This window comes from Mesoplodon densirostris, chromosome 7 (genome assembly GCF_025265405.1).
Source record: "Mesoplodon densirostris isolate mMesDen1 chromosome 7, mMesDen1 primary haplotype, whole genome shotgun sequence".
NCBI classification, from domain to species: Eukaryota; Metazoa; Chordata; class Mammalia; order Artiodactyla; family Ziphiidae; genus Mesoplodon; species Mesoplodon densirostris.
The window spans coordinates 107919805-107942922 of NC_082667.1; the positions used below are offsets into that span (position 1 = coordinate 107919805).

The following is a 23118-nucleotide window of genomic DNA, read 5'->3' on the forward strand; positions in this document are numbered from 1 at the left end:
GAGGTCTAGGAAATATGTAAACTCTGCCACAGGCTTCCCCACATTCCCAAAACTGACTTAAGATGACCCCAAAAGAGGACAAATCTGAGAGAGCCCTGGAAGTAGGGAAGAAAGCCACATGCCCCGATACTAAGAGCTCATCTACTGTAATACAGGAGGAACTATGTTGAAAGAAAACATTAGAACTGGCCTGCAGTATTGCTTTTTAAAAAATCATCAGTATCACATGAAATGAAGGGAGATTATGGGAGAACCCTACTGAGAGCCCTCATTTAGAGGGGTGAGAGCTAGAGGTGAGGGCTGTGGGACAAAAAGTAAACACTGTGATATGAATCAACAGCATCTAAAGCAGTTAAACCAAGGGGCCCCAGGATAAACATGGCAACATCAACATAGTAGTATGTGGGCAATGGGCTGCTTATTGATACAGCTGGGCTTTTCCATAGTGTAATGGCCCATGGCCTTAGAAAGGAGGAAGGCCACAGCCAAAGCCACAGAACAATTATGTAACAAATACTTACATAGCCTTTATTATATTCCAGGCATTGTTTTAAATTAGTGGTTCTCAGCTGGGGGTGATTTTGTCCCCTAGGGGACAAAACATGCCTTATCACTCCAAGTTTTCTTGGAGTGTAATCCTTCCTTCCACTCGCTTTCTGGTCTTTCCTCCAATCCTTATCTACCTTTGATCTGCTTTCTGTCACTATAGATTAGTTTGCATATTCTGGAGTTTTATGTAAATGAACTCATACAATATATACTTTTTGGGGAGTTATGTTTTCTTTCACTCAGGATGTTTATTTTGTGACTTATCCATGTCATTGTATGTATCAACAGTTCATTCTTTTTACTGATAGATGGTATTCCATTGTGTGGATATAATACAATTTGTTTATCCCATTCACCTTTTGATGGACATTTGGTTGTTTCCAGTTTTTGGCTATTACAAATAAAGTTGCTATAAACATTCATGAACAAGTCTTTGTATGGACAGATGGTTTTGTTTCTCTTGGGTAAATATCTGAGAGTGAAATGGCTGGATCATATGGTAAGGATATGTTCAATATTCAAGAAACTGCCAAGCTGTTTTTCAAAGTTATTGTTCCATATAACATTCCCACCAGCTGTGTAAGAGAGTTCCAGTTGCTCCACATCCTCTTCAATATTTGTTATGGTGAGTCTTTATAATTTTAGACATTCTAATAGGTGTGTTTGGGCTGCTATACAAAATACCATAGACGGGGTAGCTTATAAACAAAAGAAACTTACTTTTCACAGTTCTGGAGGCTGGAAAGTCTAAGATCAAGTCTCCAGCAATGTTGGGTTCCAGTGAGGACTTGCTTCCTGGTTCATAGATGATGGTATTTTCACTGTAATTTCACATGGTGGAAGGGGCAAGGGAGTTCTCTGGGGTCTCAGAGCCCTATTCCCATTCATGAAAACTTTACCCTTATGACCTGAGCATCTCCCAAAGGCCCTACCTTCTAATGCCATCACCTGGGGGTTAGGATTTCAATATATGAATATTGAGGGGACACAAACATTCAGAGCATAGCAGTACTAGTATCTTGTATTCTCTAATGTAAGTAATTAATGATGTTGAATATCTTTCCCTGTGCTTATTTATCATCCATATATCTTCTTTTATGAAATGTCTGTTCAAATCTTTTATTGATGATATATATGAGAGATTGAGATTGATATAAGGAACTGGCTCAAGCAATTATGGAGAATGAGAAATCCTGTGAGTGAAAGCTGGAGACCCAGGAAAGCCTGTGGTGTAGTTCCAGTCCAGACCCAAAGTCTTGAGAACCAGGGAGCCAGTGTTGTTAAGTCCCAGTCAGCGTTTGTAGGCCCAAGAACCAGGGAGGCGATGATGTAAGTCCCAGTAAGTTCTGAGTGCAGAGAAGACCAATGTCCCAGCTCAACAGTCAGGCAGAGTGCGAATTGTATCTTCCTATGACTTTTCATTTTATACAGGTCCTCAATGGATTGGATGATGCCTGCCCACATTGGAGAGGGCAACTTGCTTTACTCAGGCTGCCAATTCAAATGCTAATCTCATCTAGGGACACCCAGAAATAATGGAACAGTGATTAAATCAGATTAGATTAGATCAAGTGTTTCTAGTTTTCTTGCCTCCTTACTGAGCAATTTTAGCTTTCCATTTTCTCAATATTTCCTTTTCCAGAATAGGGTCTTTGCCCCATCTTTGCAAAACCAAAGAGTGTTTTTATCAAAACAGTCAGTGTGTTAAAAGTGAAATAATCCTCTATTTCTGGAGAAATGGAAAAAGTTCTTATAGTTTTAAAATGGCAGATTTTCTTATTCCTAGTCCTTAGGGTTCCCTAAAAAATTGAAGTTTAATTTTACTGAGGGCACTCTATTACAGTGGGTAAAACATTATGATACATTTGAATTAAGAAAAACAAATTTAAAAAACAAAAAAAATTCCAATTTTTAAAAATTGTATATACAAACACAAAGTTTAGAAAACTGAAAGGGAAATTTCGTTACAGACTGTTGGAGCTATGTTTTGGTTTACAAAGCTTTGTTTTGTGTTAGGTGTACATTTCCTTTCTAGTTGTACATTCCTTTCCTAGTCTAGTTGGAAGAAACTGTTAGAAAATGATTATTTTTGTCTTTATCGAAAGCACTCTTGAAATTAGACCTGTTTTTTGGGAAACCTTGATATCTAGAATTGAGGAAATTTCCCATTTAAAAACTTGTAAAGCTGGTCTACCTGGGTACACATCCCATTTCTGTAACTAATTAATTGCATGACTTTGGACAAGTGCATAATTTCCTGTGGCTCAGTTTCTTCATCTATAAAATGGGGATAATTCTAATGACGAGAAGGTACCAGCTTGACAGAATATGCTGATGACTTTGTTAAGGAGTGTGTGTGTGTGTGTGTGTGTGTGTGTGTGTGTGTGTGTGTGTGTGAGAGAGAGAGAGAGAGAGAGAGAGAAAACACTAGCAAAGGAAATTGGAAAGGGTCAGCTTACATGGTAGGAGGAAACCAGGAAAGTGTCTTTAGAAACCAAACTAGTTTGTGATTAATTGAATTAAATTCTGCTGTCTAGTATATTAAGTAAGATTTACAGCTACTGTTGGATTTAGCCATTCAGCAGTGATTGGTGACTTTGAGGGGAGCAGTTTTGGTGGAGGAGTGGACAAAAGCTTGACTGGAATGGTTTCAAGAGAGAATGGAAGGAGAGAAATAGGAGCAAGAAGTATAGACATTAAAAAAAATAAAGTTTTACATTAAAAGTGATAAACAGTATGTAACGTCTTTGAAATAATAGGTGACATTTATTGAGCACTTACTGTGTGACAGACACTGTTTTAGGCACTTGTATTAACTTGTTTAATGAGGAATAAGAAATACAGCTGGTCCTTGGTTTGTATGACAGTGTAAGACCACATGCACTAAAACCATGGAAAGCAATCTTGAAAATCAGTGAGAAAGATTAAGATGTGACCTTTAACATTTTTGTCAAAACATTCTGTATTTTTTTTTTTTTTTTTTGCAGTACGTGGGCCTCTCACTGTTGTGGCCTCTCCCGTCGCGGAGCACAGGCTCCGGATGTGCAGGCTCAGCAGCCACGGCTCACAGGCCCAGCCGCTCCGCGGCATGTGGGATCTTCCCGGACTGGGGCACGAACCCGTGTCCCCTGCATCGGCAGGCAGACTCTCAACCACTGCGCCACCAGGGAAGCCCAAAACATTCTGTATTTTAACTAGCTTTAACTGTTGTTTATTAATGTATTGGGAAGTGAAAAAAGTTAGTAAAACTAATACTTATAGTACATTGTAATTTAAAACATTAAAAACATTAAAGACAAAAGTGTTTGTTTCACTGTAACATACCAAGATTAGTTTGAACAGTGCTTGCCTTCTCATCTGTGTTTGTAAATCAGCTTCCAAAATTTTAGCTTTTCCTCTTTCAGTGTTGTGAAATATTTCTGAGAGTCGATTTAATGTGAAGTTTTGCGGGTATTACTCCCTCTGGGATGTCTCATCATTTTCATCATAACCACTTCCTCATTTATGTTTATAAATCCTCCTTCACTAAGTCCCTCAGGCTGCATATCTGCCCTTCTGTGGGTCTGGGTCCGAGTGTGCCCTGCCTGAGCTTTCTATTGCTAATATGCCAAAGTTAAAATATTTATATATATATATATATACTGAGACCAGGAGGGAGAAGTCAGTGGAGACAGGGGTACAGTGGGCAAGTATCGTACAAGTGGAAAAGACTGTTTTTTTTTTTTAATTTTATTTATTTATTTATATTTGGCTGTGTTGGGTCTTCGTTGCTGCGTGTAGGCTTTCTCTAGCTGCGGCGAGCGGGGGCTGCTCTTCGTTGCGGTGCGCAGGCTTCTCATTGCGGTGGCTTCTCTTGTTGTGGAGCCTGGGCTCTAGGCACACGGGCTTCAGTAGTTGTGGCATGTGGTCTCAGTCACTGTGGCTCGTAGGCTCTAGAGCGCAGGCTCAGTAGTTGTGGTGCACGGGCTTAGTTGCTCCGTGGCACATGGGATCTTCCTGGCCCAGGGCTCGAACCCGTGTGCCCTGCACTGGCAGGTGGATTCTTACCCACTGCGCTATCAGGGAAGACCGAAAGGTTTTTAAGGGCAGGATATCTCACCCAAACTCAGCTGTGCAGGGTCCTCCAGGTGCATAGGATCTGGAAATGTTCAAGCAGCTTTAGCTTGCTTTCTCTGCTGGTAAACAACTTTTTGGACACAAATTCCCCACCTTTCATTTGGTCAGTCTTGCTGGTGATCGGTGCTGTTGGGGAAATAGAATTGAAAACAGCATCTCTTGACACCGCAGGAAACTGCTCCATAAAGGTTGAAGACCAAAGAGTTTTATTACTGAATGAGGGTTTGAGCAGAACGGGATGCACATCACAGGCAGTCAGCTAAAGAGAATGTTAAAGGCAGAAGGAAATCTCACCCTCTCATATAGCCAGGCAGATAAAACATACCTCTACACCATGTTCTCAAGATAAATGGTAACCAGTCCTCAGGTAAGAGGACATGACAGCACCATTTGTCACAAATATTCCCTCATAGATTCACTTGGTAATTGGGGTGACCCTCTGTGTTTGTTAACGGTCTTCATCTGGAAGAATAATGAAGCTTCGCTTCTCTCTATGACAGTAGGTAGTTAGAATTTGGAGCCAGAGGACTAAGTTAAACACTCACGGAGACTTCGAGACTGGGCTGTTCTTTCCCTTGATGTTTACATTTCAAAGATGTGGCTCCTAGGTCCTCAAGAAAGACATTCCGGAGTTGTAAACCTGGCAAGAAGCTTATTTAGCTTTTAAAAAGATTTACATACCTCTCAAAAAGACAGAGAAAGAATTTATAATTACAAGTTTTCTAAGGGGAAATGGAGGGGGGAGGTGTCTTTCCCTATGTGCCATTACAGTACTTAGGATCAGAAAGTCTTTGAACATAGTCCAAAGCTTATTTCTGTTCATATGATCTCACTGGAGACAGAAGAAGAGCTTGTTGTCAACCTCCAAATAATTACTTTGATTTTGAAGATTATCCTCTCTCCTTTAGGCCACTAATTAATTACTCCAGTCATTGTTATCTGAGCCCTTTCTTTTCTTGGCCTGTGAACTATATCAACAAATGAAGATGTTTTCAGGCATGTTCAACTAACCATGCTAAAGAGAAAGTCCTTTACATTAAATTCTCTTTGATTTTGAGTGGCAATGAATATTAAACAGCAGATGTTGTGCCCCACTGTCCTGTGCACTAGGGATAAGTGCTAAACATGGTGGCTGCGGTGCTTTCCCTCCTGGATCTTACTCTCTGGGAGGGAATCAGTTTAACACATAGGAATCAATGCCCTGAGTACAACTCCAGGGGAAGTACAGGGTGGATAGTGAATAAAGTGCCTGCCTTAGCCCGGGATCTCAAGAAATCAGATTATGGAGGTCCTGTAAACTTTAGTGAGGATTTGGGATTAAGAATTCAGTGTCTTGGGCCTATCCCTAGAGATTTTGATTCTTTGGGTTTGGTGCAACTCAAGAGCCAATGGTTTTAAGGAGCTCTTCTGTAGGACTCTGGGGCAGTTAGTCCCAACATATCCCTTTGAGAGTCTCTGGACTTCATCGCCTTTGAAAATTTTAAAAGGCAGAGATTGACATAATTGGATTTGAATGGATTGGTGGAGGGAGGGGACAAGAATGGTAGGATAGTTAGGTGGCTACTGCAGTAGTCAAGGAAGGAATGATGGTGGCCAGGATTAGTGGGCATTTAGAGAAGTGACAGTTTTGAGACATTGAGGAGGTAGAATAGGATTTTGTGATTGTTTAAATGTGAAAGGAGATTCTGAAGGAGAGGGAGGTATCAAGGGTGACTCCCAGATTTCATATTCGAGAAATGGGCAGGATGGTGATGTCATTTCCTGAGATAATGAACATGGGAGGAAGAGCATTGGGACTGAGGGGTAGGGATGAGAAGTTCATTTTTTAGACACAGGGACAGCCACAGGGAGATGTTTAGGAGGCAGCTGAATGCAGCAGTCTGGAGCTCAGGAGCTCTGGGTGGTTCTATACTAGAGATGGGGATTTGAGAGCAGTCAGCCGATAGATGGTAATTGAATGGAACGGATGAAATCCCCCAAAGAAAGGCTGTAGATGAGAAGGGAAGAAGGTCTGGAGCAAAGTGTGAGCAATATCAGGATATATTTTGGTAGGAAGAGGATCCAGCAGTCGATGTTGAAAGGAATGGCTAAAGTGATGGGAGGGAAACTGGGAGAGTGTGGTATCCATGTGGATATCTGTGGAGAGTGGCCCTTGGTGATTTTTCTATATTTGTAATTTGGCAAAAGCAAGTTAAAAAACATTTCAGTCTCATTTCCAATCACACGATCCGGAAGGTGGATATTCTCAGTGCCACATGCAATGGTTTTATCCCAGGCATCAATCACTTTCACAATGAGATCTTAAAACATACCTTTCAGGATAAGTGAGTTAATACAGCCACGAAAGTCACAAGTCTCTCTCCTTCCATATGCACATCATCGATGTTTTCCATCTCACTTTGGTGTCTGGACTTCTCAGGAGCAGACATTCAATGGCTTTTTTTTTCAATAAATTAATTTTATTTATTTTTTGCTGCATTGGGTCTTCGTTGCTGCACATGGGCTTTCTCTAGCTGCGGCGAGTGGGGGCTACTCTTCGGTGCGGTGCATGGGCTTCTCATTGCAGTGGATTCTCTTGTTGCGGAGCGTGGGCTCTAGGCGTGCGGACTCAGTAGTTGTGGCTCGCGGGCTCTGGGGCGCAGGCTCAATAGTTTTGGCACATGTGTGCTCCACGGCATGTGGGATCTTTGCAGACCAGGGCTCGAACCCGTGTCCCCTGCATTGGCAGGCGGATTCTTTTTTTTTTTTTTTCCTTTTTGCGTTATGTGGGCCTCTCACTGTTGTGGCCTCTCCCGTAGCGGAGCACAGGCTCCGGACGCCCAGGCTCAGCGGCCATGGCTCACGGGCCCAGCCGCTCCGCGGCATATGGGATCCTCCCAGACCGGGGCACGAACCCGTATCCCCTGCATCGGCAGGCGGACTCTCAACCACTGCGCCACCAGGGAGGCCCAGCAGGCGGATTCTTAACCACTGTGCCACCAGGGAAGCCCTCAATGGCTTTTTGACCCTGTGAATGAAAACACTGATAAGAAACGATCTGAAGTTCCAGTCAACGGGGATGAGGATGACTGTATTTTTTGCTGCTCTCAGGTCAGTTTCTGGGCGATGTGTTTATCTTTTACTGAGAAAAAATTCAGCGTGATAAAATCCTTATCTTTTCTACTGAATGTGAATATTTTTTCTGCATCTAATAGTACATATTTCTCTTCTTTTTTTAAAAAAATATTTTTTTTAAGTCTGCCTGACCCAAAGCTCTCAACCAGGCCCACCACTTGCTCTGGTACAGCCCACCAGCCAGGAATCGTTTTTATATTTTTGAATTGTTTTGTTTTAAGGGATTACATAAATACCTACATAACCTTGATTTTGCCTCTTGGCCCACAAAACCTAAAATGTTAACTGTTCAGCCTTTTATGGAAACATTTTGCAATCCCTGATCTTAACTACCAAAGACTGAAAAAAAATCTTTTCACTCAAATGGGAAAGGCAACTAGGCCAGTGGTTCTCAAACTTCAGCATAGGTCAGAAGCACCTGGAAGGCTTGTTCCGGTACAGATTGCTGGGCTCCATCCCCGGTGTCTGGAGTGGGACCAGAGACATGGCATTTCTTTCTTTCTTTTTTAAATTAATTTTTAAATTGTGTTATATTTGACATATAACATTATATTAGTTTTAGGTGTGCAATGTAATGATTTGATATTTGTATATATGGCAAAATGATCACTACAATAAGTCTAGTTAACATCTGTACCGATACACAGTTACAAAATTTTTTTTCTTATGATGAGAACTTTTAAGATCTATTCTCTTAGCAACGTTCAAATATGCAATATATCAATAGTATTACTATTAACTATAGTCACTGTGGTATGCATTATACCCCCATGACTTATTTACTGTATAACTGGAAGTTTGTACCTTTTGACCCCCTTCACCCATTTTTCCCAACCCCTCCCCTCTCCCCCCACTTCTGGCAACTACCAATCTTCTCTCTGTATCTATAAATGAGCTCAGGTGTTTTTTTTTTTCTTGTTTCACTTTTGTATTATACATATAAGTGAGATCATACAGTATTTGTCTTTCTCTGTCTCACTTATTTCACTTAGCATAATACCCTCAGGATCCAGCTATGTTGTCACAAATGGCAAGATTTCATTCTTTTTTATGGCTGAAAAATATTCCATTATATATATATATACCACATCTTCTTTATCCATTCATTTGTTGGTGGACACTTAGGTTGTTTCCATGTCTTGGCTATTGTAAATAATGCTGCAGTGAACATAGAGGTGCATACATCTCCTCGAATTAGTTTTGTTTTCTTTGGATAAATACCTGGAAGTGGAATTGCTGGATGATATGGTAGTTCTACTGGTTTTTTTTTTTTTTGGCTGCACCATGCGGCATGTGGGATCTTAGTTCCCTGACCAGGGATTGAACAGGGATCGAACCCAGGCCGCCTACAGTGGAAGTACAGAGTCTTAACAGCTGGACCACCAGGGAAGTACCCTGTAGTTCTATTTTTAATTTTTTTTTTTTTTGGCCACGTTGCACGGCTTGTGGGATCTTAGTTCCCCTACCAGGGATTGAACCCATGCCCTTGACAGTGAAAGAGCAGAGTCCTAACCACTGGACTGCCAGGGAATTCCCCATTTTTAATTTTTTGAGGAACCTCCAGTTACATTCCCACCAACAGTGCACAAGTGTTCCCTTTTCTCCACATCCTTGCCAATGCTTGTTATTTCTTGTCTTCTTGATAAAAGCTATTCTAATAGGTGTGAGGTGGTATCTTATGGTGGTTTTGATTTTCATTTTCCTGATCATTAGTGCTGTTCAGCACCTGTAGGCCATTTCTGAGTTGTCTTTGGGAAAATGTCTATTCAGATTCTCTGCCCATTTCCTAACCAGGTTGTTTCTTTTTTTCTTTTTCTTTTCTTTTTTCTTTTTGCTGTTGAGTTGTATGAGTTCTTTATGTATTTTGGTATTAACCCCTTATCAGAAGTACACGCTTCTTTTATTTTTTAAAATAAATTTATTTACTTATTTTTGGCTGCGATGGGTCTTCGTTGCTGTGCATGGGCTTTCTCTAGTTGCGGTGAGTGGGAGCTACTCTTCCTTGCGGTGCATGGGCTTCTCATTGCAGTGGCTTCTCTTGTTGCAGAGCACAGGCTCTAGGCGCGTGGGCTTCAGTAGTTATGGCACACAGGCTTCAGTAGTTGTGGCACACAGGTTTAGTTGCTCTGTGGCATGTGAGATCTTCCCGTACCAGGGCTCAGACCCATGTCCCCTGCATTGGCAGGCGGATTCTTAACCACTGCACCACCAGGGAAGTCCGTACACGTTTCTTAAGTAATCCACTTCCATGACGGTAGAAACACACACACACACCTGTTACTGATGGTAAATAAACCATAGTTTTTTTTTATTTTAAAGAAAAGAATAGAATTTGTCACTTTAAAACATTTGACTGTAGTAGCCATATATCTGCCAAGTCTAACTTTCTCGAGCAACTAGTCCCCCCCCTCATCCCACCAGGTGAGCTGTCATTCTGTCAACCTGTCAGGACTGGTGCCCTGTCTTTCCACCACATGGGTTGTGGACACATGGCTAGGGGTCCCCTGGGCCAAGTGATTGGTTTAGGGATAGGCACATGGCCCATACAGATTTCTGCCCGGAATAGGTACCTGGATGTTAGGGGCGGAAAATCCTTTGTTCCTGTTGCGGTGGCTGAGCTAGAAGGATGTGCCTCTGGGTCTTTGGGCAGCCGCCTTTCTTTCTTCATGGTGAAGGGCTTCTCTGAAGAAGGAAACCAGCCCATAACCAGAAGCAAAGTTGAGAGATGAGCTCCGGTGACAGTGTGAGTGGTGGATCCAGCTCTCACTTTGAATCCTTGTATCCCACTTAACGTGATAATACCCTTTCTTACTTAAACTGATTGGCGGTAGACTGTAGTCATCAACAACTGAGAGAGTCTTAATTAATCCAATGACCCAGTGGTTAAAGTATTCACTCTAATGTTTTCAGAGGTATTTATTAAACATCATTTATGGGCCTGAAGCCCACTACCCTATTCCTCTATACTTACCATAACAACAACAAAAAAGGGGTCATCAAATTGTGACTTGTTGGGCTTCCCTGGTGGTGCAGTGGTTGGGAGTCCGCCTGCCGATGCAGCGGACACGGGTTCATGCCCCTGTCCGGGAAGATCCCACATGCCATGGAGTGGCTGGGCCTGTGAGCCATGGCCGCTGAGCCTGCGCATCGGAGCCTGTGCTCTGCAACGGGAGAGGCCACAACAGTGAGAGGCCCGCGTACCGCAAAAAAAAAAAAAAAAAAAAGATGTGACTTGTAAATTTTAAGTCAGTTAAGAACAGTATTCTCCCTTTTAGGGAAATAAATGATATTTATTACAACAAGAGAAGAGAATATACAATAGTTGCTAATTTTTTTTGAGAAATCTCTCTCTAGAAATGATGCTTACTTGCTGTTTAAATGTTTAAGTAGAGGATCAGAGAGGGACTCTGCCCACTGAACTTGCCTCAGACGAGGTTCTAGAGTTATGATTGGATTCACCAAGGACCATTTATTTCTACCCCAGGGCCTAAGCAAAAATAGTCAGAAACTTCACCCTATTGTGTGCACAGAACTTGGTTGTCCAACCCTTGGTACTAAGTGAGTTCCCAGCTTACCGTGGGGGTGGGATGATGGTGTCACACTGTGGCAGATGGCTGAAAACTGCAAAGTAATATTTAATGTTGCTTAGTCCTGCCTTGGAAAATGAGCGAACAGAGACCTTTGATTGGTGTCCTGAAATTTCCATCTCATTGCTTAACAAATTTCAAAGTTAGCCCAGAACAGAAAACGAACCCATCCCAGATTTTGGTAAGGTTTTAAAACACATGACAAGATAATCAAATTTTGAGCATGTTGCCTAAAAAGGGCAGATCTCTAGCTCAGATGAATTAAAACTGCAATGATAGAACTTTTTATTAGGACATGTGAAGAGGAAGAATATTTTTAATATTCCTTGTGACAGGAGAAGTGAAATTTTAAAAGTTAACTCACAAGTCGAAAAGGCGGATGAGCCCAAATAAGACCATTAGCATAGAAGATCACATTTAAAGAGATTCAAAAAATGATGCTTGAATTTTAAAATTAAGATAGAAGAAACGTACTTTCAGAAACTGTTGGAAAGTAGTCAATCCTGTGGTGTAGAGGTATAAGTCAGTTTTCCTTTCAAAGAGTCGTTGATGACATTTAATTTTCTGTTAGCAAATTCCTGCAATCCATCCTCCTTCCAAAGGGCAACCACTGGGAGGTGAGAACTTATCTCAATCTTTTGTTTCCCCCCATCTTTTCACTCTCTGGTAAAACAAATACCCCTCATAAGCAATGTTCAGCCCTGCTGGGTGTTTTTTTTTTTGGTGGTACGCGGGCCTCTCACTGTTGTGGCCTCTCCCGTTGCGGAGCACAGGCTCCGGATGCGCAGGCTCAGCGGCCATGGCTCACAGGCCCAGCCGCTCCGCGGCATGTGGGATCTTCCCAGACCGGGGCACGAACCCGCGTCCCCTGCATTGGCAGGTGGACTCTCAACGACTGCACCACCAGGGAAGCCAAGCCTTGCTGTTTTTGTTACAGACCTTCCTGTACACTTGCAAGTATCAGAAACATCAGCCATATATTTCTCCTACCTCGGCATGTGGAGGAACGTAGCACAGCTACTATGTTAAGGATGGCTATGTGCAGGTTTCAGCTGAAAGACATTAAAGAATCTCTCAATTTGTGCTCATTGGCAAGTGGTGGTTGCATGCCTGCTCTTTCCTCACCCATTTATCAAGTGCCTGCACCATAGCTCTGCAAGGCTCAGGAGACACAGAGATGAAAAAATATCTCCTGCTCTTAAGTAACCTACAGCCTAGTGTGACTCCAAATATGAAAGGCAATACTATACAGCCTCTTCACCATTGACTCTGAGGTTAGGAGAGCAGCTTTTAGCTCTGAAACAAGGCAGTTAACTGACCTGGACACTCAAGACACTTGCCTTGTCAATATTGTGATTTAATGAACTGAGTTAAGCAACTAGAGTTGTCTCTGAAGTGTAGACGTTACCTAAGTTCTAATGAAAAGATTTCAGACAGTAACTCCCAGGAAATCTTACAAACAAAGGAATCAACACATGCTGATTATTTGGGATGTTGGCGCATTTTCCAATAGTTTTAACTGTACTTTGAACATTTACAAATCTTCTTTCTCCCTTCCATCCTCCCTACATAACAGCAAATTACATTTCTTTAGTTATTCATCCCTGTTGAAAGCAGGTGCAAGGTGCCTTAGCTAACAGTCTACAACTACAAAGGTCTTGCACAACTATCTTCCCCCCATAATGCACACCAAATACTCTCACATTGTCCAGTCTGTCATTCCCATACCTTCCACCCTTGTACTTTGAATCCTTGTACACTTAGACATGGGCTGTCCAGCACTCCTCTGCATGTGTGTCATTTTTTAAGAAGCTTCTTTCAGATGTGGTACATATATACAGTGGAATACTACTCAGCCATAAAAATGAATGAAATAACGCCATTTGCGGCAACATGGATGGAACTAGAGATTATCATACTAAGTAAAGTAAGTCAGAAAGAGAAGACAAATACCATATGATATCACTTATATGTGGAATCTAAAATATGACACAAATGAACTTTTATGAAATAGAAGCAGACTCACAGACATAGACAATAGACTTGTTGCCAAGGGGAGGGGTTGGGGAAGGGATGGAGTGGGAGTTTGGGATTAGCAGATGCAAACTACTATATATAGAATGGATAAACAGCAAGATCCTACTGTATTGCCCAGGGAACTATTAATATATTCAATATCCTGTGATAAACCATAATGGAAAAGAATATAAAAAATGTGTATATATGTATAACCAAATCACTTTGCTGTACAGCAGAAGTTAACACAACATTTTAAGTCAACTATATTTCAATAAAAAAAATAAATAAGAAGCTTCTTTGCAGTAGGAAGTGTGGTTGTCTTATGAGAACTGAGCATGTACAATCCACAAGGATTTTTCAGCATTCTTTCTTGGGCTCCTACCCATTCCCTGAGCCAGTTGTTAGTTGTAATCTCGCATTGCTAGATTATAATAGTTAGATTCCTCTCACTGTTTCCAATGTCCAGCTACCAGTAATTTTACTCCTTCCTATAGTTTGTCTTTCTTTCACCAAGTTTCTATTCATAAAACCTTGCTGAACTTATTTATATTCTGTTACCTTTTTATTCTTTCATTTCCCACTACCTTAATCTATGTATTTCCTAATTGGTATATTCCCTGTTTTCCATAGTGATACAAGAAAGAGTAATGTTTACATTTTCAATAAGTAGATTTGTTAAAATGGTTAGAAAATTATTCAAGAAATAGAAACTGGCGTATCTTGAGGCAGATTGCCTTGGTTCAAACCCCAGTTCTGCCTCTTGCTGGTTGGGCTAGTCATTTATTCTGTTTCTTTAAACATCCAAAGAGTGAGTGTAATAGTGGTACACAGGTTGTATTGAGAGGGTTCTGGCATTGGGTTCAAATCTTCACTGTCACTTATTTGCTGTCTAATGTTGGTCAAATTTACTTAACCTTTCTAAGTCACAATGTGCTCTTCTGCAGTTCAAGGATAACGATAGCACCTGCCTCTTGGGATTATTGTATGGAATATGATATGCATGTAAGGCATTTAGCACAGTGCCTGGCACACTTTAAGTGCAGAAAAACATGTTAGATATTCTTAGGAAAAACACACAGCAGGGCCAAAGCTGATAAACTAAAACTCAGATATGTAAAATAGTATATAGCTTTCTAACTTTTTTTGTGACTGGATGAATATTGTTTCTGCTGTTGAGGGGACAAAAGTGAAATTTCCCTTCACAGGTCAATGTCTCTTCTAGTATCTTTCAGATAAATGGTATCTTTCAGGTTATTTCCCCATTTTGTTGGTAAATGGACAATCTTGGAGGATTCCTCTCCCTGCCATATTCCTCTTGATTGCCCTGTCTTCCTCATTCTTTACCTCCATCTGGTCACAGAGACACTTACATGACCTGGTAGAAGGAAAGATTTCTATCCTAAGAAAGGGCTTTCTCTGCTGGTTCCCACTGAACTCTGATCCATGCGTAACTTGTGCCACTTCATCTCTGAGAGTCTGCTTCTGTCTTTTCTGCAGCTGTTGTTGATGCTTTGTGGCCAATGTAGCTTGTGTTTTCTAGTCAAGGGAAATGCAAGATGACCCACTGATTCCTGAGCTCCCACTTGACTCCTACTGATGCTGATGCCCTTATGTGACCCAGCAACATTGCTCCCTTCTCCCCTCCCCTTTCATTTTCACTCTATTATATGTTGGCACAAGGTACCTGCCAGCCATTCTTTTATCAAAGTTCCAAATGAAAAAGGAAATTCAAGTCTCCTCTTTGCTTTTGGCGTGACCTCAAACTATCTGGAGTATTTTTATTGCAAACCTTACCCAAGGTTTGACAGTGGGAGATATGGGAGGCAGGGGGACAGAATTGAGGACTCTCCTTGATAACTTCTCTCTCTCTCCTTCCCAGCTTCTTTTCCCAGTGGCCAAAGGGCTTTCTACTTTTCCTCTCTATGTGATGAGAATGCCATATCTTCTTTCTTGCCTGTTCTATGGATTTTGTAAGACTCTGATCAAGTTGGCCAGATTTGACTCTCTTGATATATGAAAGATATTAAATACACTTTTGAGGTATTGTCCCCTCAAAAAACAAACAACCAGACCTAGCTTTCAGATCTTTTCTTGTTCCTATGTGCTAGACTTCTGGTTTGAAGATCAAACCTGAGCAATACTTCTCTGTCTCCCCAAAATGTTGAATGGATGCTGTTGCTTAGGCAGGATAGCACAACACATGGGAAATGAAACTTACATCAGTTTAATATTTCAAAAATATCATCCTTATTATTTCTGTTTGTTATAGAAAGGGATCATCACAAAGTAGAAAAAAATCATTTGTAATCCCATCTCCAGGAAATAATCACAGTTAATAATGTTTTCTAGCTGGGTGCTAACTGGGTGACTTAGAGCAAGTTACTTTACTATCTGATGCTCAGTTTTCTCCTTTGCTAAATGGGAATAACCCCTTCTCTTCCTCCCAAGTGGGTTGTTTTGATTCAAGATGGCATTTTTATCACAGAGGGAAATTATTATATACAGTTGGTTCTGATTCTTTCTTTCTGTTCCTGTTGTAATACTCTATTATTGTAATTTATGTATCTTTATAGTACATTTTAACACTTGGTAAAACAAATATTATACATCTTTTATTATCTTATTACACATCTTTTAAAATAATTTCTGCCAATTATAACTTGTTTATTCTTTTAAATGAACATTGGAATTATTGTTAACTTCTTAAACACTTTATTGGTATTTTCATTAAGATTACCTTAATGTTTATGACATTAAACATTCAAATAAACAGATTTTCTTTTCTGGACCTTGGTAAAGTTTGGTAGTTTTCTTCATATAAGGTGTTTCACATTTCTTTTTTTTTTTTTGCGGTACGCGGGCCTCTCACTGTTGTGGCCTCTCCTGTTGCGGAGCACAGGCTCCGGACGCGCAGGTTCAGCGGCCATGGCCCACGGGACCAGCCGCTCCACGGCATGTGGGATTTTCCCGGACAGGGGCATGAACCCGTGTCCCCTGCATTGGCAGGCGGACTCTCAACCACTGCGCCACCAGGGAAGCCCCACATTTCTTATTAGAAGTTTCCTAGGCCTTTTATATTTCTGATGGTTGTTTAAAATGAGACTTTTTTCTTGCTAAATTTCTTAACTGATTACTGGTGGTATATAGAAAAAAATAATCTTGACTTTTGTATATATGTATATATTTTTAACATCTTTATTGGAGTATAATTGCTTTACAATAGTGTGTTAGTTTCTGCTGTATAAGAAAGTGAATCAGCTATACATATACATATGTCCCCATTTCTCCTCCCTCTTGCGTCTCCCTCCCACCCTCCCTATCCCACCCCTCTAGGTGGACACAAAGCACCGAGCTGAACTCCCTGTGCTATGCGGCTGCTTCCCACTAGCTATCTGTTTTACATTTGGTAGTGTATATATGTCCATGCCACTCTCCCACTTCGTCCCAGCTTACCGTTCCCCCTCCCTGTGTCCTCAAGTCCATTCTCTACATTTGCATCTTTATTCCTGTCTTGCACCTAGGTTCACCAGAACCTTTTTTTGTTTTTATAAGATTCCATATATATGTGTTGGTATATGGTATTTGTTTTTCTCTTTCTGACTTATTTCACTCTGTCTCTAGGTCCATCCACCTCACTACAAATAACTCCATTTCATTTCTTTCTTTGGCTGAGTAATATTCCATTGTACATATGTGCCACATCTTCTTTATCCATTCATCTGTCGATGGACACTTAGGTTGCTTCCATGTCCTGGCTATTGTAAATAGTGCAATGAACATTGTGGTACATGACTCTTTTTGAATTATGGTTTTCTCAGGGTTCATGCCCAGTAGTGGGATTGCTGGGTCATATGGTAGTTCTATTTGTAGTTTTTTAAGGAACCTCCATACTGTTCTCCATAGTGGCTGTATCAATTTACATTCCCACCAACAGTGCAAGAGGGTTCCCTTTTCTCCACACCTTCTCCAGCATTTATTGTTTGTAGATTTTTTGATGATGGCCATTCTGACTGGTGTGAGGTGATATCTCATTGTAGATTGGATTTGCATGTCTCTAATGATTAGTGATGTTGAGCAAATTTTCATGTGCCTCTTGGCCATGAAATGTCTTCTGTATGTCTTCTTGGGAGAAATGTCTATTTAGGTCTTCTGCCCATTTTTGGATTGGCTTGTTTTTTTAATATTGAGCTGCATGAGCTGCTTGTATATTTTGGAGATTAATCCTTTGTCAGTTGCTTCATTTGCAAATATTTTCTCCCATTCTCAGGGTTGTCTTTTTGTCTTGTTTATGGTTTCCTTTGCAGTGCAAAAGCTTTTAAGTTCCATTAGGTCCCATTTGTTTACTCTTGATTTTATTTCTATTACTCTGGGAGGTGGGTCAAAAAGGATCTTGCTGTGATTTATGTCATAGAGTGTTCTGCCTATGTTTTCCTCTAAGAGTTTTATAGTGTCTGGCCTTACATTTAGGTCTTTAATCCATTTTGAGTTTATTTTTGTGTATGGTGTTAGGGAGTGTTCTGATTTCATTCTTTTACATGTAGCTGGCCAGTTCTCCCAGCACCACTTATTGAAGAGTCTGTCTTTTCTCCATTGTGTACTCTTGCCTCTTTATCAAAGATAAGGTGACCACATGTGTGTGGGTTTATCTCTGGGCTTTCTATCCTGTTCCATTGATCTATATTTCTGTTTGTGTGCCAGTATCATATTGTCTTGATTACTGTAGCTTTGTAGTATAATCTGAAGTCAGGGAGCCTGATACCTCCAGCTCTGTTTTTCTTTCTCAAGATTGCTTTGCCTATTCGGGGTGTTTTGTGTTTCCATACAAATTGTGAAATTTTTTGTTTTAGTTCTGTGAAAAATGCCATTGGTAGTTTGATAAGGATTGCATTGAATCTGTAGATTGCTTTGGGTAGTATAGTCATTTTCAGAATGTTGAGTCTTCCAATCAAAGAACATGGTATACTTCTCCATCTGTTTGTATCATCTTTAATTTCTTTCATCAGTGTGTTATAGTTTTCTGCATACAGGTGTTTTGTCTCCTTAGGTAGGTTTATTCCTAGGTATTTTATTCTTTTTGTTGCATTGGTAAATGGGAGTGTTTCCTTAATTTCTCTTTCATATTTTTCATCATTAGTGTATAGGAATGCAAGAGATTTCTGTGCATTAATTTTGTATCCTGCTACTTTACCAAATTCATTGATCACCTGTAGTAGTTTTCTGGTAGCATCTTTAGGATTCTCTATGCATAGTATCATGTCATCTGCAAACAGTGACAGTTTTACTTCTTTTCTGATTTGGACTCCTTTTATTTCTTTTTCTTCTCTGACTGCTGTGGCTAAAACTTCCAAAACTATGTTGAATAATAGCGGGGAGAGTGGGCAACCTTGTCTTGTTCCTGATCTTAGTGGAAATGGTTTCATTTTTTCACCATTGAGAACGATGTTGGCTGTGGGTTTGTCATATATGGGTTTTATTATGTTGAGGTAAGTTCCCTCTATACCTACTTTCTGGAGGGTGTTGAACTTTGTCGAAAGCTTTTTCAGAATCTATTAAGATGATCATATGGTTTTTATCGTTCAGTTTGTTAATATGGTGTTTCACATTGATGGATTTGCGTGTGTTGAATAATCCTTGCATTCCTGGGATAAACCCCACTTGATCATGGTGTCTGATTCCTTTAATGTGTTGTTGGATTCTGTTTGCTAGTATTTTGTTGAGGATTTTTGCATCTATATTCATCAGTGATATTGGCCTGTAGCTTTCTTTTTCTGTGACATCTTTGTCTGGTTTTGGTATCAGGGTGATGGTGCCTCGTAGAATGAGTTTGGGAGTGTTCCTCCCTCTGCTATATTTTGGAAGAGTTTGAGAAGGATAGGTGTTAGCTCTTCTCTAAATGCTTGATAGAATTCGCCTGTGAAGCCATCTGGTCCTGGGCTTTTGTTTGTTGGAAGAATTTTTATCACAGTTTCAATTTCAGTGCTTGTGATTGGTCTGTTCATATTTTCTATTTCTTCCTGGTTCAGTCTTGGTAGGTTGTGCTTTTCTAAGAATTTGTCCATTTCTTCCAGGTTGTTCATTTTATTGGCATATAGTTGCTCTTAGTAATGTCTCATGAACCTTTGTATTTCTGCCATGTCAATTGTTACTTCTCCTTTTTCATTTCTAATTCTGTTGATTTGAGTCCTCTCCCTTTTTTCTTTATGAGTCTGGCTAATGGTTTATCAGTTTTGTTTGTATTCTCAAAGAACCAGCTTTAAGTTCTACTGGTCTTTGCTCTCGTTTCCTTCATTGCTTTTTCATTTATTTCTGATCTGATCTTTATGATTTCTTTCCTTCTGCTAACTTTGGGGGTTTTTTTGTTCTTCTTTCTCTGACTGCTTTAAGTGTAAGGTTAGGTTGTTTATTTGAGGTATTTCTTTTTTCTTGACGTAGGATTGTATTGCTATAAACTTCCCTCTTAGAGCTGCTTTTGCTGCATCCTAAAGGTTTTGGGTCATTGTGTTTTCATTGTTATTTGTTTCTAGGTATTTTTTGATTTCCTCTTTGACTTCTTCAGTGATCTCTTGGTAATTTAGTAGTGTGTTGTTTAGCCTCCATGTGTTTGTATTTTTTTTTTTTTTTTTTTTTTTGCAGTACGCGGGCCTCTCTCTGCTGTGGCCTCTCCCGTTGCAGAGCACAGGCTCTGGATGCGCAGGCTCAGTGGCCATGGCTCACGGGCCCAGCCGCTCCGCGGCACATGGGATCCTCCTGGACCGGGGCACGAACCCGTATCCCCTGCATCGGCAGGCGGACTCTCAACCACTGCGCCACCAGGGAGGCCCATGTGTTTGTATTTTTTACAGATCTTTTCCTGTAATCGATATCTAGTCTCATAGCATTGTGGTTGGAAAAGATACTTGAAACAATTTTAATTTTTTTTTTTTTTTTTTGCGGTACGCGGGCCTCTCACTGTTGTGGCCTCTCCCGTTGTGGAGCACAGGCTCCGGACGCGCAGGCTCAGCGGCCATGGCTCACGGACCCAGCCGCTCCACGGCATGTGGGATCTTCCCGGACCGGGGCACGAACCCGTGTCCCCTGCATCGGCAGGCGAATTCTCAACCACTGCGCCACCAGGGAAGCCCAACAATTTTAATTTTCTTAAATTTACCAAGGCTTGAATTTTGACCCAAGATATGATCTATCCTGGAGAATGTTCCATGAGCACTTGAGAAGAAAGTGTATTCTGTTGTTTTTGGATGGAATGTCCTATAAATATCAATTAAGTCCATCTTGTTTAATGTATCATTTAAAGCTTGTGTTTCCTTATTTATTTTCATTTTGGATGATCTGTCCATTGTGAAAGTGGGGTGTTAAAAGTACCCTAGTATGATTGTGTTACTGTCAATTTCCCCTTTTATGGCTGTTATCATTTGCCTTATGTATTGCTCCTATGTTGGTGCATAAATATTTACAATGTTATATCTTCTTCTTGGATTGATCCCTTGATCAGTATGTAGTGTCCTTCTTTGTCTCTTGTAATAGTCTTTATTTTAAGGTCTATTTTGTCTGATATGAGAATTGCTACTCCAGCTTTCTTTTGATTTCCATTTGCATGGAATATCTTTTTCCATCCCCTCACTTTCAGTCTGTATGTGTCCTTAGGTCTGAATTGGGTCTCTTGTAGACAGCATATATACAGGTCTTGTTTTTGTATCCATTCAGCCAGTTTGTATGTCATTTGGTTGGAGCATTTAATCCATTTACATTTAAGGTAATTATCGATATGTGTGCTCCTATTAACATTTTCTTAATTGTTTTTGGTTTGTTGTTTTAGGTCTGTTCCTTCTCTTGTGTTTCCTGACTAGAAGAAGTTCCTTTAGCATTTGTTGTAAAGCTGGTTTGGTGGTGCTGAATTCTCTTAGCTTTTGCTTGTCTGTAAACGTTTTAATTTCTCCATCGAATCTGAATGAGGTCCTTGCTGGGTAGAGTAATCTTGATTGTAGGTTTACCCTTTCATCACTTTAAATTTGTCATGCCACTCCCTTCTGGCTTGCAGTTTCTGCTGAAAGATCAGCTGATAACCTTATGGGGATTCCCTTGTATGTTATTTGTTGCTTTTCCCTTGCTGCTTTTAATATTTTTTCTTTGAATTTAATTTTTGAAAGTTTGGTTAATATGTGTCTTGGCATGTTTCTCCTTGGATTTATCCTGTTTGGGACTCTCTATGCTTCCTGGGCTTGATTGAATACTTCCTTTCCCATATTAGGGATGTTTTCAACTATAATCTCATCAAATATTTTCTCAGTCTCTTTCTTTTTCTCTTCTTCTTCTGGGACCCCTATAATTCGAATGTTGGTGCATTTAATGTTGTCCCAGAGGTCTCTGTGACTGTCCTCAATTCTTTTCCTTCTTTTTTCTTTATTCTGCTCTGTGGTATTTATTTCCACTATTTTGTCTTCCAGGTCACTTATGCGTTCTTCTGCCTCAGTTATTCTGCTATTGATTCCTTCTGGGGAGCTTTTAATTTCATTTATTGTGTTGTTCATCATTGTTTGCTTGCTCTTTAGTTCTTCTAGGTCCTTGTTAAACGTTTCTTGTATTTTCTGTATTCTATTTCCTAGATTTTGGATCATCTTTACTATCATGGCTCTGAATTCTTTTTCAGGTAGACTGCCTATTGCCTGTTCATTTGTTTGGTCTGGTGGATTTTTACCTTGCTCCTTCATCTGCTGTGTGTTTCTCTGTCTTCTCATTTTGCTTAACTTACTGTGTTTGGGGTCTCCTTTTGGCAGTCTGCAGGTTCTTAGTTCCTGTTGTTTTTGGTGTCTGTCCCCAGTGGCTAAGGTTGGTTCAGTGGGGTGTATAGGCTTCCTGGTGGAGGGGACTACTGCCTGTGTTCTGGTGGGCAGGACCGTGTTCAGTGGTGTGTTTTGGGGTGTTTGTGACCTTATTATGAATTTTGGTAGCCTCTCTGCTAATGGATGGGGTTGTGTTCCTGTCTTGCTAGTTGTTTGGCATAGGGTGTCCAGCACTGTAGCTTGCTGGTTGTTGAGTAGATCTGGGTCTTAGTGTTGAGATGGAGATCTCTGGGAGAGATTTTGCTGTTTGATATTACATGGAGCCGGGAGGTCTCTTGTGGACGAGTGTCCTGTACTCGGCTCTCCCACCTTGGAGGCTTAGGCCTGACACCTGGCCAGAGCACCAAGACCCTGTCAGCCACTCAGCCAGGTACGTGGAGAGTTTCCTGCCTTTTGGGAAGTCTGAGGTTTTCTGCCAGTGTTCAGTAGGTGTTCTGTAGGAGTTGTTCCACATGTAGATGTATTTCTGATGTATTTGTGGGGAGGAAGGTGATCTCCACGTCTTACTCCTCCACTATCTTGAAGGTCTCTAGACTTTTGTATATTTTAAAACTAATTACCTTAATGACTTCTACTAGTTTATTTTCATTTGATTTACTTAGGTTTTCCATTTAAAGAAGGATGATCTAAAAATAGAGACTAATTTGTCCCCATGTTTCTAAAATTTACCAATTAAAAGAATTCTTCTGTCCTTTATTGCATTGGCTAGAACTTCCAGGAAAGTGCTAAATAATAACCAGCACACTGCTCTTGTTGCTAAATTTAATGGGAATGGGCTCTAGTATTTCATCATTAACTCTAATATGGGCTATCTCTATGTAATAACTATTCTCTAATTGATTAAGGAGGTTTTCCTCTATTGTCAGGAAGCTTTTGTATTTATTTAATATTTCATT

General features: G+C 40.5%; 1 protein-coding gene across 1 annotated transcript in view; it reads right to left on the reverse strand.

Annotated features, from left to right (window-relative positions):
- Positions 1-6600: 6600 nt before the first annotated feature.
- The window catches only part of LOC132494257 (NXPE family member 1-like), a 37769-nt gene continuing 21251 nt past the window's right edge, over positions 6601-23118 (reverse strand). The window contains 3 exon segments of the mRNA XM_060105254.1: positions 6601-7016; positions 7019-7060; positions 7063-7105. Coding sequence (XP_059961237.1) covers positions 6601-7016; positions 7019-7060; positions 7063-7105 — 501 coding nt within the window.